Source organism: Nestor notabilis, unplaced genomic scaffold (assembly GCF_000696875.1).
Source record: "Nestor notabilis isolate BGI_N333 unplaced genomic scaffold, ASM69687v1 scaffold3492, whole genome shotgun sequence".
Lineage (NCBI taxonomy): Eukaryota > Metazoa > Chordata > Aves > Psittaciformes > Psittacidae > Nestor > Nestor notabilis.
In genome coordinates this window covers 76,212-90,623 of record NW_009916811.1, presented here as the reverse complement: position 1 = coordinate 90,623, position 14,412 = coordinate 76,212, and the positions used below count along the sequence as shown (strand labels likewise).

The 14,412-nt window shown below is 41.4% G+C and overlaps 1 protein-coding gene across 1 annotated transcript in view; it reads right to left on the bottom strand.

Moving 5' to 3' along the window:
- Positions 1-998: 998 nt before the first annotated feature.
- LOC104413689 (protocadherin Fat 3-like) overlaps positions 999-14,412 on the bottom strand; it is a gene marked incomplete at both ends in the record, with an annotated part of 85,214 nt that continues 71,800 nt past the window's right edge. Inside the window, 3 exon segments of the mRNA XM_010024754.1 lie at positions 999-1,112; positions 3,221-3,876; positions 4,925-5,078. Coding sequence (XP_010023056.1) covers positions 999-1,112; positions 3,221-3,876; positions 4,925-5,078 — 924 coding nt within the window.

Genomic DNA, 14,412 nt, shown 5'->3' with positions numbered 1-14,412 from the left:
AATAATTTAAAAAACTATTCCAAAAACCACTAAAGGCTTTGTTTTGAGTGCAGGGGCAGAAAAGCACTGAGAAGCTTGACAAAAATACTCATGATGTGTCAGCCACAGCTGAACCAAAAGGAACTGCAAGTACACTTTGCTTCAAGTGCTTTTTCCAACATTTAGGAGTACCTAGGGAAGAGCTGCATGACATGACTGAGGAACTGAGCCTCCAGACAGTTCATTAACTGGCAACTGAGGAAACTAAACACAATTTCTTTGTGCTAATCTTTTTCTGTGTATCTGAATGAGGCTTCCCTGACATCCATCATCCCTTCCTGGCAGAAACATCTTGCCTTTTCTCAGACCCACCACTCAACATACACGGGCTGCAGGAACAAAGGGTTGCTCTGCTTTGCAGGCCTCTTTCAGGCAGTGTATGGCTCTGCCCATGTCACCCACTGAGATAATGATGTAGGACATGAGAGCAGGCAACGAACATGCACCGAGCAAGGATTTAATGGTACTCTATTGTTTGCTGAGCTGTGATTGTGGGGGAGAGGCCAAGCCACCAGGAACTGGCTCATCTGTTCATTGTTGCTGCTGAGCACCAGCAGAGTTTTGTAGGGGCCATGAATGAGACCTGTCAAATGGCACAGACTTTTCCTTCAATTTGACTGATGAAACATGAAAATCATCCTCTTCCAAGAGGCAAAATGATAGAAATTCTACAGTTTCATTTGTAACCTATCAGTCGACTTATATCTTGGCAACGTGACTCTGCTGCGTCATACCTCTAATTCACTGTAAAGTTTTTAACTGATACAACAGCTCCAAGCACCAAGATTTTAATTACATTCCTATAATTCAGAACATGGACACAAAGTAAAGACCCAGGACTTTCTAACTTCTAGCATCATTAAAGGGTTTCTAGATGTCACTTAAATGTTTCTACTAACATTAGAAAGGAAGTTGAATAGCTTTTTCCCCAGCAGAATAAACATAAACCCACTTCTTACCATTATCATCACCGGAATCAGACTGGAAGGAGCTGAGGGACTGTACTTCAGAGTTGCTGCCTTTATTACTTCCTGCAAAACAGGTCACTTCTTCAGCGTCATCAACCCCTTTACCTTCATTGACAGCAAAAACAAAGCAAAATGGTACTATCTAGGTATTCACATTTGTCTATTTATACCACGGAGCCATTTAAAACTTGCCAACAAGTAGCTTTCTATATTTTGTCTGAATAAAATTATTTTCTTCAGACAGAGGAAATGACCTATTCATAGAACTAGATGATGAAGATACCTAGACTTTTGAGGTGGTTGAAGCCCAAAGAGTCTTCCAAGTGGCTGACACCACAGTAATCAATGAAGAAATATCTGTATTCAATATTGCCCTTTTAGATGACAGATGACAAAAAATGTGGCATAAATAGTTTATACAGGATAGTACAGTTACATTTACCTTTACTGTTTATTTCCTAAGTTGAGAGCCTCATTGAAGGCTCATTCAATGCTCAATAAAGTTATTGTGCATCTTGTTATTCATATCGGTGGCCCTTGGATCAGATTTTAATGGCTCCACCACTGACATATAACAGATTATGCTTCAATTTACATTGCTTTTCATCAGGGACATTCAGTCCTGACAGCTCTACAGTTTAGAAATGTAACTGCAGCACAAGGTATAAATTCTCATGTAATTAAACACACATGAATAAACACATTCAGCTACACACTATATGAGTGATAATAAGGAACACAAAAAGGTATCCTCCATAGTAATCACTGAGATAGATAGATACCTGAGCTAATTACAAATGAACAAGCTCAGGTGCTGCAAACACATAAGGGCAGCTCTCCATCTGCTTGCTGTAGGTATTTCTACCCAGCATGGGGCACCTCCATACAGTAAGGGCTGATTTGCTCCTGCTGAGAAGCTGGGCATGTAGTGGATGGAGCGAGTGCCGTGGTAATGAAGCTTCACCGCTTCCCACTCCTTGATAGCTGAGGTCCATCTCCATGGCGTGGCCTCATGCTGTGCAGAAATTCATACAGACACCAGCAGCGTCAGTGGCAGAAACAGGAGAATACAGACCAGAGCACGTATGGGGGATGCCACGATGATGCTTTTAATCAGAAAAACTGTATTTAGTAGTTAAAAAGGACAAGCAGAACACAGGTCTGACACAGAGCCCAGAAATGACAAATAATTCCTGTTTTTCACTAGACGACCATTCATAGATGAAAATGTGCAGGTCAGGGCATAGGTATGGGGCAGTGCCAGATTCCTCTCTCTATTCCTCAGTTCCTACTGCTTAAAACTACAGGACTTTGAAAGTTTCTGGATCATGTAGTTTTATTTGATGGTTTTGGTTCAAGCTGAGTTGCAATAGGGTTGAAGATGCATTAAAAAAACTATGAAAAGACAAAACATTTTAACTCCACCATATGCTAAAGCAAACATTTCCCAGCCCATATGACATATTCTGACTTTACAGGGCTGTAAATCTGCCCCAGCAAACTGGCATTTCCTCCTATGACAGAATATGTGAAGTTTGCTGCATCTCCAGCAATCTGCTGAGGAATGGAGGGGGCACTGTGTGAAGAAACCATCAAAGCACAAACAGGGTAAGTGTGGGGATCAGAAATTTTGTGATCACTCCGATACTGAATACAGACAGAAATGCAATGCACTGAAACAATCCTATAAGTACTGCATGATTTTCTGATTCATTTTATAGACACGAGAAGAATATTAGTTCATTTGTCCCTGTTGCAAAACAGGATTGCTTCTTGCAGAAGGTTTAAATGTTTTAACTCCCTCGGACATAAATTTTCCAAACACAGCAGAATTTATATCTGAGAATTCTGCCCCAAATTACTGTTTTTCCAATGGAAAGAGATTGCATCACTTGAAGAATTAACACTTGGAGCACTTACTCATATGTGTTTTCTGAACAAGAGGAATAAATGCATGTAGTCATACTTAATGAATAGAAGTAGACATCTTGTATACTTAGTTTATAAAAACTAAGTATATTACTTATATACTTAGTTTAAGTATAAAATTAAACCTTTCAAAATTAAACCAAATCACTTGTTGGAGAAACGTAACAATTGCAAGTGTATTAAGTTGGAGCACTAAGAGCACCTGTGCCGTGTACATGCTGCACCCTGAAGGCAACCCATACTTATGGTGGGGAAAAGCAAGACCATCACACAGCGGTACTTACTTTCCATCCCGGTATCCCACGTGCTCTTCCTGATGGAGTCACAGTCGGAGCGACAGGGAGACACGGCAGGCAAATTTGGAGCTACGCTGCACACCACCACCCCCCGCCTGGCTGTCAGGATTCGAGGGGACTCGGGATGAAACGTCGTCATCTCCTGGTGCTCCACACCAAGCCCATCCACTATCTTGTCCAGGTTATTCCGGGAGTCACTCTGGAAGCATGGAGTATAGGCCATCGGCCTCACTGGGACCTGAGGAGGCCCAACCTCTTGGTAGATATTTCGGCTGTCTCCACTGTTCCTGGTGTTCTTGAACTGGATGCCGTTGCTCTTGTTGAGCAGGGCGGCTGTAGCTGGGTCCTGTACCAGAGTGATGTTGTTGCGGGAATAGTTCTTCCTGAAAACTTTCTTGCGGAAAATGATAAAGAGGATGATCAACACGAATATGACAAACAGGACCCCGGCTATCCCTATCAGCTCCTCCTTCCCAACGTATGAATGCCCAGCTTGTATATTGGGAACCACCACAGGACGAAGACCACAGTATTGCCCCACATAGCCAGGGGTGCAGTTACACAGAAATGAACCAAATATGTTGACACAGGAGCCACCATTTTCACATTCTTCTCTTTCACACTCATTGATGTCTTCTTCACACCTTAGAAGAAGAAAAGGAGAATTCGGAATTAGGAGAACATCTAGGAAACAGCCCAGCTTGTACATGATGACTTAGCTTATCAAAGTGGTACCACCTTTGCTGGTGCTTGGCAAATGATCTTATTATTATATTATTTAACGGTATTTAATTTTTCTACAGCATTTTCCTGGCTTTTAAAGACAATAAAACAGAAACATCAAGAAGGAAATACGATTTTAAAGCATTATAGGAAAAAGCTCCTTGGCCCTATTCAGGCTCACTGAATGTAACAAATAGAATCTCAGCCTTTTTATATTGTTTTTGGATCATCCCATGGGACTCAATACAAAGTATTAGGAGGATTCAAAGAAAAAACAGTTAAGAAAAAATACATTAAAAAAATCAGAGGACTTATTGAAGAGGAGGATTTACTGATTGTGTGAAATTATTTAGGGCTGGAGAAAAAATGAGTAAATATTAGACAAGCAGGGGGGAAAAAAGAACCAGAAGCTTAAAAAGAGGAGAATGGGAAAGAAGAAGAGGTGATAAAACAAGGCAGAGCAAAAAGTATAAACAACAGACAAACTAGATGAGAAAAAAGCATGTTGATGGGCAGGTCAGGGGATTTTCTGGTTCTACACCAAGTATATGATCAAGGCTGGGATTTAAAAAACTGAAAAAATGAATGCAATAAATTAGGCTTTTATGTCAGCACCAAAGTGACTAAATGACCCATTCAAAAAACCCAAACCAAAACATTACATAGCAGCTTCCCCAGGCTTTATGGTATTGCTCAAAAAGCCTCTAACACTTAGGTGTGTATATCTCAGTGAAAACTGTCTGGAGATAACATCCTGAAACAATAATTTAGGGGGCCAGGTTCCGAAAAGTATTCCTGAGCCTCATGGATTTCTCAGCTGTCATTGGCTTAGACTAGAAATAAGCACTCAGCCTTGGGTTACTTTTTTGCTAGGTGAATCACAGCTTTTTGGTACAAAATGTATGACCAAAAAGCCCACCATCACTGAATTGAAAAGCTCCCATTGCCCTCCTGGGGAGGGTCACTTACGTTACTCCTGTCAAGCCATTTTTGCAGTTGCAGATGAAAGCATTGCCAATGGGATCGCATGAGCCTCCGTTCCGGCAGGGGTTTGGGAAGCAGGCTGTGATCTCCGACTCACAATTCCTTCCCGTAAACTGGGAGAGGCAGTTGCACTGGTAGCCTGGGAGGTGAGGGACACAGAGAAATAAATGAGAAGCCTACCACTGTATCTGTTTAGGAGCAAAGGGTCCATTTGCTTACTGTACTCTAGAAAAATATATTGTACTTCGGGGGATGGCAATATTCATGCTCATTATGGTATGTCTGTGTGGTCCACACTAATGCCAATTGCAAGTTTGTTTATCTGGGATGTCTGGACAATTGGAGCTCATATCTACAACCAGGGACCGGAGGAATTGCTTCAACCCAGACCATCCTGATTGTCAAACCAGGTAAGAATAAATGTCATCCATGAACAACTTCGGTTACAAGAAATATTCTAGATCAAGAATGCATCTCCCAATATTTTTTTAAAATACAGAGCATATTTGCTGATAGTTGCAGGCAACACTCCTTTTGGGGCTTCTCTGAAGAAAAAATACATGAGCAGAAAGCTTTTCCACATCTGCTTTTAGAAGGATGACACAGTAGGGATATGACAGTGATAAACCACTTGATAGTGATACTTACCACTTTCATGAAGTGCATCATCCAGGCGTGAACAATAAACTTCATAATACCAGCTGACCTGAGCAATGCCAGCCCTAATCAGAGCTGGTTATATGCAGTGTGTGCTATTAAAACACGGATTAATCACTGGCTGCAATTACCAGACATAACTCCACTCAAGTGGAAGGGGACCCTAACAGGGGATCAAAGTCCTACTTCCATGTTTCTTGCCAACAGAAGAGCAACATCAAAGTAAAAAACCAGTTCTTAAACTCACCAGCTCACTCTGCCAAGTATCAAATGTGATTTCATACAGCACAATGCCATTAAAAAAACTTTATTTAAGGTCAAAAAGAAATCCCATGAGGTAGTGAGCTGGGTATCAAAATCGGAGTGCTTTTTCAGTCAAAAAGAGCAAGGAACATGTAGGTTCTGAAAGCCATGAGGTAGCTAATGTAGTCCCTGGGATAGAAAGACTCCTAGATTAGAGTTGTTGAACTACCAAATTTTCCTGGACATCTGTAAAAAACTTTGGATGATCTTTAAAAGAAATTACTTATACAATCCAAATGTCCTAAACAGATGTTTAGGCAAGGTTCAAGCCCCAGTGATGGGGTTCACATACTTACTGAATACAGCATGTTAAGCAACTGGAGCAAGGAATCTTCCTGTCATTAATCCTGCTGGAATTTAGTACTGAAATGGTTGAATGCAACTCAGTTCAGTGTTAAAATTATTGGACATCAAGCTGATGTAGATGAAATATCATCTCTCAGTGGTGAGCCTTTCCATGTTTTTAAAAACTTTCTATACCTATACATCTGAAAAAAACCCCAAAACTTACTTTAAAAGCCACTGCTGTAAGAAACAAGGCAGGGATTTCCAGAACAATTAGAAGGAGAAGAATTTAATGGAAACAATATGGAAAAGCCCAGTGGAGGCAAGAGGCAAAAGCAATTCTGCATTGACTCCCACATCTTTTATGTCCTATGCATTTCAGTTTGCCTTGTTCTGTTACTCTAATTGAATTCTTTCATGAGGATGGGCTTTTGAGAATAAACTTGGAAGCAGACTTGCTGGCGTATTCAGTCAAGAGTCCAATCCTATGTAATTGAAGATAAATGAAATAGATACTCAAATATCATGCTGTTTCTTGTCTGCTACAAGAAGGGAGATAGAAGCACTGCTGTTTTCAAGGTCGCAGAGTTAAGAAGAGAAATGAATCAACTTTGGGGATTCTTAAAAAGCATGTTTGTGTGGGATCAGCAAGATGGGATTTATTTTTGGTCACTCGCACAATGCAAACAACTTTCTGGACCTGTAGAGATCTGGGTCTGAAGAATTACAGAATTGCCACTGTAGGCAGAAATCACAGCATGAATAAATAAGGCTGTTTCAGTGCTTCATTTTATGACTGAATAGTGACATCTATAGTTCAAAAATTTACAGTAATGTTTTATATATTTTTTTATGGTTTCAATGAATGTAAGTGAAGTGAAAATGTTCAATTCAAGTAGAAAACATTTTATTCATAAACAAATCTGTTTCCTTGTAAAACAGCAGAATAGATATGTTCTTCTATTTGGTATCTGATATTTTAAACCTTCATAATTTTAAAGTGACTTTAAAAGCCAGCTTTCCATACCTAAGATGCTAGTTGCTAATTATTTGTAAGACAAAGCCTTTGAGTTGCATTCTTTTCACGTCTTGTATTTGTTTCAGCTGATTAATTCCTGGGTTCTCATTCTGTAACATATTCTGATACATTTATTACTGCAGAAAACTTGAGAAATATTGATTTGGTAAAAAGAAATAAAACTCTTTTTACCACCAAGTATAAAGGGAACATGGATTTATTCATTATTATTATTGCCCAATGATTTTATTAAAGATGCACTAACTTTAATTAACATTTTATACGAAGAGAAGATGAAACTGAATGCTCCAGATGGGTTAGAGATCTATCGGGCAATGTATGAACAAGACCAAAATGAAAAGTGTGCTTCTGATAGCCTACACTTTTGACTTAATTTGATTTGATGATGGTGAAACACAGTCAGATATTAGAAGACTGAAGCATTCAGCATAGATTCTAAGACTAGGGATCAAAGTTGGAAATAAAAAAGGCAATAAACCAAGGCAATATAACATTACAATATTCATCACTGACTTTTCCTGTTGTTGGAAGCACTTGCCAACTCTGAGCCTCTGGCAAAAGACAGAACTTCCCTGTGACACACATGCTCAGAGCTGCAGAGCATTCACCCAAGAGGTCTCCAACACAGCAAAGCATATGTCGAAATTCATTGAGTAGGGATGTGGAGAGCTGGTACGATGGCTCAGTACACAGCTTATATCGGCTGGGCCAGCAGACTTGCCAGACCTTTTATGCTTCTCCAATTCTCTCAGCAGAGGCTGTAATTTTTTTGCCTGCACATTGTACCTACATGGCCATGGACAAAGTGTACTCGTAGAGAAACCCCTTCTGGTCAGGACTGCATTTTGGGTCTAACAAACAACTTTTATTATACTTTTAATTTAATATCCTGCTTATGTATCACTCATTTCTTTGCACCCATTTAGCACAAGAATAACAAGCAAACTTCCCACATCTGAAGTCAAAGAGCTGAAGAACAGGCTAAGTGCCCTGCCCTCTCAGCAGGGGATGAAAAAACCCTTTCAAGCAGCCTAGGGCTTGCTCCTGTTCACAGTGAAGGTACTGGAAGTCTCGGGAATTCATCAACATTTAAGATCAATGCAGTTCACCTGAGCTCCCTCTGAGAGATACGAATATTTCATTTTACACAGTGGTGCTGGAAAATGTTATCTGGCCAAGTCAGCAAATTTCGTGATATCATCATTGCATTTCTTCAGAGGGAACCAGTGGAAAAAGAAAGAGTGGTAAACACATCTGCAGTGATGCTGGGGTGAGGCCGTAACACCCTCAGCATGTGCCACACCAGCCTGTACCAACTGCTGACCTAAGAGCAACAATATGCTATGGCCAGTGGTATAGCCCTTTTAGGCTGTATCTACATTAGCAAGCCCTGCAGAGCAACGGTGGTGGGTCTGCAGAGCAAAACAGCTGGTGCTGAGCACCCAGCACCTCCAAAGCACACATTTCAGATCTTTGGGATCATGTTAGCTGCACTCCTGGTGCCCATCTTCCAGCTCAGCACTGTCCAAACGGAAACCTGGTCCTGACCTGACCTCTCCACAGTGCGAACCAAAGCACAGTGTGAGGAGATGGTCAGAAGATTCACATCAAAGCCCACTCGTGATCTAAAACATTATGTAGAAACAGTCCTCTTCTGCTTACACATAGTCTTGGGCTTTCTGAGTATTTTATAAGGCTTCTCTCATGCTCCTCCACTAATTTCAGTCCCCTCTATGTAGCTGAGTCTCACCTCCTCTCTTTGAATCCAACCCTGTTGGCACATCCCTATCCAGAAATCAAGGGACTTTTCAGCCCAGACCTTACCAAAGAGCAACATCTGTAAGCAAGGACAATACAAAGGCTTCCTGCCTATACCTATGTTTGCTTGGCACTTAATAAGCAGAGACAGTGGCAAAAGGCAGGCATAGTGCCATCAGCAGATGGGATGCCGTTATGCAGCGAACGCCTCTGTTGGTAGCATTCCCAGCCTGAGCATCTGAATGTCTGTCTATCCTCAGGTTTACTTGGCTTTATTAAAGAGGATGCTCCGAACTGCTGCCAGTTCTTTTTTTGAACATGTGTATGCTCCTGTTTCAATCTATCACATGCAAGAGGAGCTGGCTTTTATCTGTTACGTGCTTTGGCCTTCTCTTTGATCTCTCCTTGTAGCTTCTTTCCCTGCTGTGTGTCTAGACCCGAAAAACTCAATGTCCAGAAAGAAGCCTGGCCTTGCCCCTGCTCACAGCATTTCATGGCAACTTACTCATAAGAAGAACCAAAGGTGAAAAGGACCTCTCCCAGCATTTGCATTTTGGTATGTTTATAGATATACCAAGCCTTCGAGAACTGTGTGATCTTCAGCCATACATATTCCTGCCACTTCAGATTTAACTCATCTGTCTTCAAAGAGATGATTGCCTTTTGCCACTAGGTATGAAAACGAACCTCAGTCTTCATTGAACAGGTGCTTTCTATGAAAAGGATTGGCAGGTATGTGCTCTGAAAGTGGGAATTTAAATCCAGATGTCTAAAAGCTTAGCTATTAAAAAGATTAAACCACCCCAAATTTCTAAAAAGCTTTTAAAAATTAACTGATGTGCACTTGGTGTTCTCACATTACAGCATGCAGGTTTATATGTGTGTGTGAAAAAGTGAGATCAGGAACGTAAGACCAGGTCAGTTCATGACTATTAATACACCTATTTTTCCCTGATGTCATTCTTATGAACTAGCTAATCTTCAAAACCACCTGTGTGTCAATACTGCCAACATGCTTTAAAACATATATTGAATCTGCCATCTAAGTGCCACGTTGTGTTTTCCCCTCAGTTTGGATTTCAATCCTGTTCATTAAAAAAACAGGAAAACAGAAAAAAATGGGAAAAATGGGGAGGGAGGAAAGCAATGACTTTCTCTCCTCACACTTTGCCCACAGTCCTTGACTCAGTAAATATTTCTGCTCAAATAAAACTGCCTACTCATATAAGCCATTTACTTCAATCGAAGCCAGATGTACCTAGGACTGATCAAATTAAAAGGAAGGAACTATACTTACAATTGCAGGCATTACAAGCACGAGGCTTCTCTCTGTGGTTGAAAACCTTGGCTCAGTGTTTGCATTTGATTACAGTAAAGCCTTCTACTGCTGTGATTGCTCATGTTATTCATGCAGATAAACATACATTTACCATTGGCAGACATGGTAACGCCACTCCATTATTAAGATTCTGTGACATTTCCCATTTTAAGACCTCATATTCAGCAGCTTATAGCTTAACCACACTTTAAACACTTGGTTGAATTTTCTTGGGAAAGTTCAGCCTGAAGAGCCAAGCTGTTTCTGAAAGTCATGCTGTTTGTCAGGTCTCAAAATGCTAACAGCTTTCTTTAAAAATAGCTTTACTGACCCATACTTATGGGTAGGTCTCTGAAAAGTCTGGAAAAATGTGGCCTGTATGTCAGGGCTGTGGTTTCCAGTGTCTCCCAAGAATATTGTCCTAAAGCTGTATGTAATTCTTTCTGCTAGGAGTCTCCCAAGCTGTCAGACCTAGTGAGTGCTCGTCTCCCTTTCCCAGCCCTTTTTAAGGGTAAACAGGATCTCCCCATGGGATCCCTGGACACACAGTACCTCTCTTTAACTGTCGACAACTGTGGACATACAGTGCTGGCAGAGGACTGGATTCTGTCCCGTGGGAACACACAAGTGCAAGAAGGGGTTCATGTTATGGTTGCCCAGAAACAGAATTTGAAAGCAAGGAGTTTTCAATGTACTCTTGTTGATTTCTCAGAGCATTTATTCCTGTAGGTTAAAATCCCCAGACCATGTTGGATGGGGCTTTGAGCAACCTGGTCTTAATGGAAGGTTTCCCTGCCTGTGGCAAGGGGTTGGAGCCGAATGAGCTTTAAGGTCCCTTCCAACCCAAACCAGTCTGTGATTCTATGATTGATTTTGTCCTGTTCAACATGCAGAGGTCAGACAGAGTCAGCCTACTAGCTCTGTGCCAGCTCCCTTTTTGGGACACCACCTTTGCAATCAGTCCTGAGCTCTGTGTAGCCCATGCACAGCACTGTCCCTGAGCCAGGCACTTTGAAGATGCTCTGAATTTACCCATAGGAAACCTAACTGCAGAAGCGTGCACACACTCCTAGTGCATATAAAGCATTGCTTTAGCAATTCCCCAAACAGAGTCGTAATGTTGCCCTATTCCCATAACCACAGGATGAAGTGGAAGGTAATGAGAAGCAGCTTTTTATTAATGGTGAACAGGGCAGTAGGCACTTCTATTGAACGGAAGAGCTCACAACGGGAATACTATTATGGATCAATTTATGCAAATTACATGTAAATTAGATATGGCCCCTTTGATTTCTGGCATGTAGCCAGCAACTCTTTCACATTATAATGTTGGGTAACCTTTGCTTGACTGTTTTCTTTCAAAGTTGGCTATAAATCTGAGCTTTCTTTCTCTCTCTCTTAATTTTCTTATAAAGCACAGTAGGGTTTCTGTAAGAAACAGGATGTTAACAGTATATGAATTCTCCTCTGTAAAGTTCAAATTAGAGGTTTTATTTATTAAAATAAATCCTTTCAATATACCAAATAATTTCTGTTTAGGAAAAGGAACATTATCCTCCAGAAACTTTAACAGGAGGATAACATCATAGAAAATATTAGTCAAGAGATCCTGTTGCTACTGAATAGGACAAGGGGTAATGGGTTTAAACTTAAACAGGGGAAGTTCAGGTTAGATATAAGGAAGAAGCACTTTGCTGTGAGGGTGGTGAGGCACTGGCACAGGTTGCCCAGAGAAGTGGTAAATGCCCCATCCCTCGCAGTATTCAAGGCCAGGTTGGACAGAGCCATGGGTGACATGGTCTAGTGTGAGGCATCCCTGCCGATGGCACAGGGGTTGGAGCAAGATGAACTTAAAGTACTTTCCAATCATTCTATGATGCTACGAATGCCCAGGGATTGGGACTGGGATTGCACAGTGTGTTTTTGAATGCTCCCCTCCCTGAAAAGGAAAAAAAGCTGCCATTTTCCTTCTTAAGATAAAAAATGAAGAGTTATTACAGTTTTTTTTCTATTTTAAATGGAAGTCAGCTGCCAGCGTCTACTTCAGCAAATACAGTGGCTGATGATTCTTAAATGCATGCTGCAATTTATGGCTTCACAACTAACATGTGCAATGCTGTTGGGCTCTCAGCTCTATGGAATTTAATTACATGGCCTGTTTGCACCTGGAGGACACTAACAGCAGCATCGCTTTGCCTGGTGGAAAGAAAAATGGCCATGCCTTGTCCTTGTGGGCTGGGCTGCAGAACCACCAACGTACAGTCAGGGCCCATTGCCCTGGAATTATGGCTTTATAACAATCCTTTATTTACATATACTGCTGAGGCAGTAAAAACAGCAAACAGATTTTTTAGCGGCAGGCAGCCGAAACATCCCTGCAGGGCATGTGCCCCTCGCCGAGGCAGGAACGCAGGCAACTTAAATCAGCTCCGTGACTGCTTTCCAGCAGCGAATTATGTTGACATGAAAATGGTGCATGCCATTCCGGTACTAAAACGGGTCCAATCTTCAGCACCGCCTATTTCCCCCCCCACCACACCTCTCCTCAGTTCAAATTGGCATGTACGTGGCACTGGGAAAGCAAGAATTACTGTAAAGCCTTTCGTTAGAAAGGTTTCAATTTACTCATCACGAGATTGCTGAGCAATACTGTAAATAGACTGAAATAAAATCAATAGAAAGAGCTGTTCTCATGCTTCCTAGGATGCTAGGCGAATGGTTAACCTCATTTATTAAGTATGGAGTCTGAATCAAAGCCATGTTGCATTCAAGCACATATTACATCTGTATTTCCTAGGGATTTAAATAATCTTGCTTAGCAATTCTCTCAGTGGCTGTACCATCCTTCTGCCTCAGAAGGATTTTCTTTTGCCCTTGTTGTGCATCGCCCTCTTTTTAACTTCCCTTGGTAAATAAAGACCCTCAAAGACATAGAGAAGCAGCAACATTTGTCCTCGTGCTGCACATCAAATCCTGGCTTGCCAGTGCTGTGTTTCATTCCTCCCAACCGTCCTCCCATCTCCTTCCACCCACAGCAAAGCCGACAGCATTCCTGACACACCATTTGCCTTGGCACGGGAGCAGATGTGACTGGATCAAAGCCAACGATACAGAGGAGATGCTAGCTGTGATAGCTCAGCATCAGAAAATTCACATTGTCAGGGCTTACCCTATAAGGGCAGGGTTATTCAAATGGGAAACTTCTGTCTGTCAGTTTTGCTCAGATCTCACCAGATTTCAGCCTTGAAAAACTAAACTGTTCTCAAATTTAGGAAGTTCCTAAAGTTCAGAAAAATCTATGTGAGGAAGAGGAATCAGAAAGGAAACATGAGAACAACACTTAAACCAATGAAATAATGAATATGGGTACAAGGGAAATGCATGGATACATTAAAGCAGAAAGCCCTGGGACAGTGGTTAATGTTCCCCATAAAAAAAAGAGTTTAGTGGGAACTTCCTTAGGGAGCCATGAGCAAACCCATTGACAATAAAAGGATGAGAAGCCGTGAACTTGCAGAAGACCTCTCTGCTGAGCATCCTCCTTTTCAGAGGAATTTTTGATCTACCAGAAAAGGTGAGTAATGCTGCCTGCTAATAAAATACAGAGAACTGGAAGGGAAACCTATACACTGAAGAGATAGAACAGTCCTAGAGGGAATCTCCTGCAAGTATGCCATTTGCTTTTTTCCTCCTAAGATGCCGACTGTTATTATGGTCTGGTAACTTGTGCACTGCATTACTGGGTAGTAAGTCGCTGGCACAAATCACACAAGCCACCCTATAACCACTGGATAGGAAACTCCAACACGAGCATAGTTTAAATCAATGCCTATAAACTCTGGATAATATTACTTAGACCTTGAAGCACTCAGGCCCCTGAGGAGGCCATAAAATACACTTGGTGGTGGGGGGGGGGTTTATACTGGGGCTGACTCGCTATTTTCCATGTAGACATGTAATCAAATTACTCACTCACAAACGGACCAAGGTGTTTGTGGACAGCTCAGTAATTATTTGTGACAGCTTCAGAAACAGAGAAAGGCAACAGTGCTGTTGCATCTGTGATGGATGTTTGAAATGACCATCTTTGTGTACAGCCTTCGGTGCTGTAAA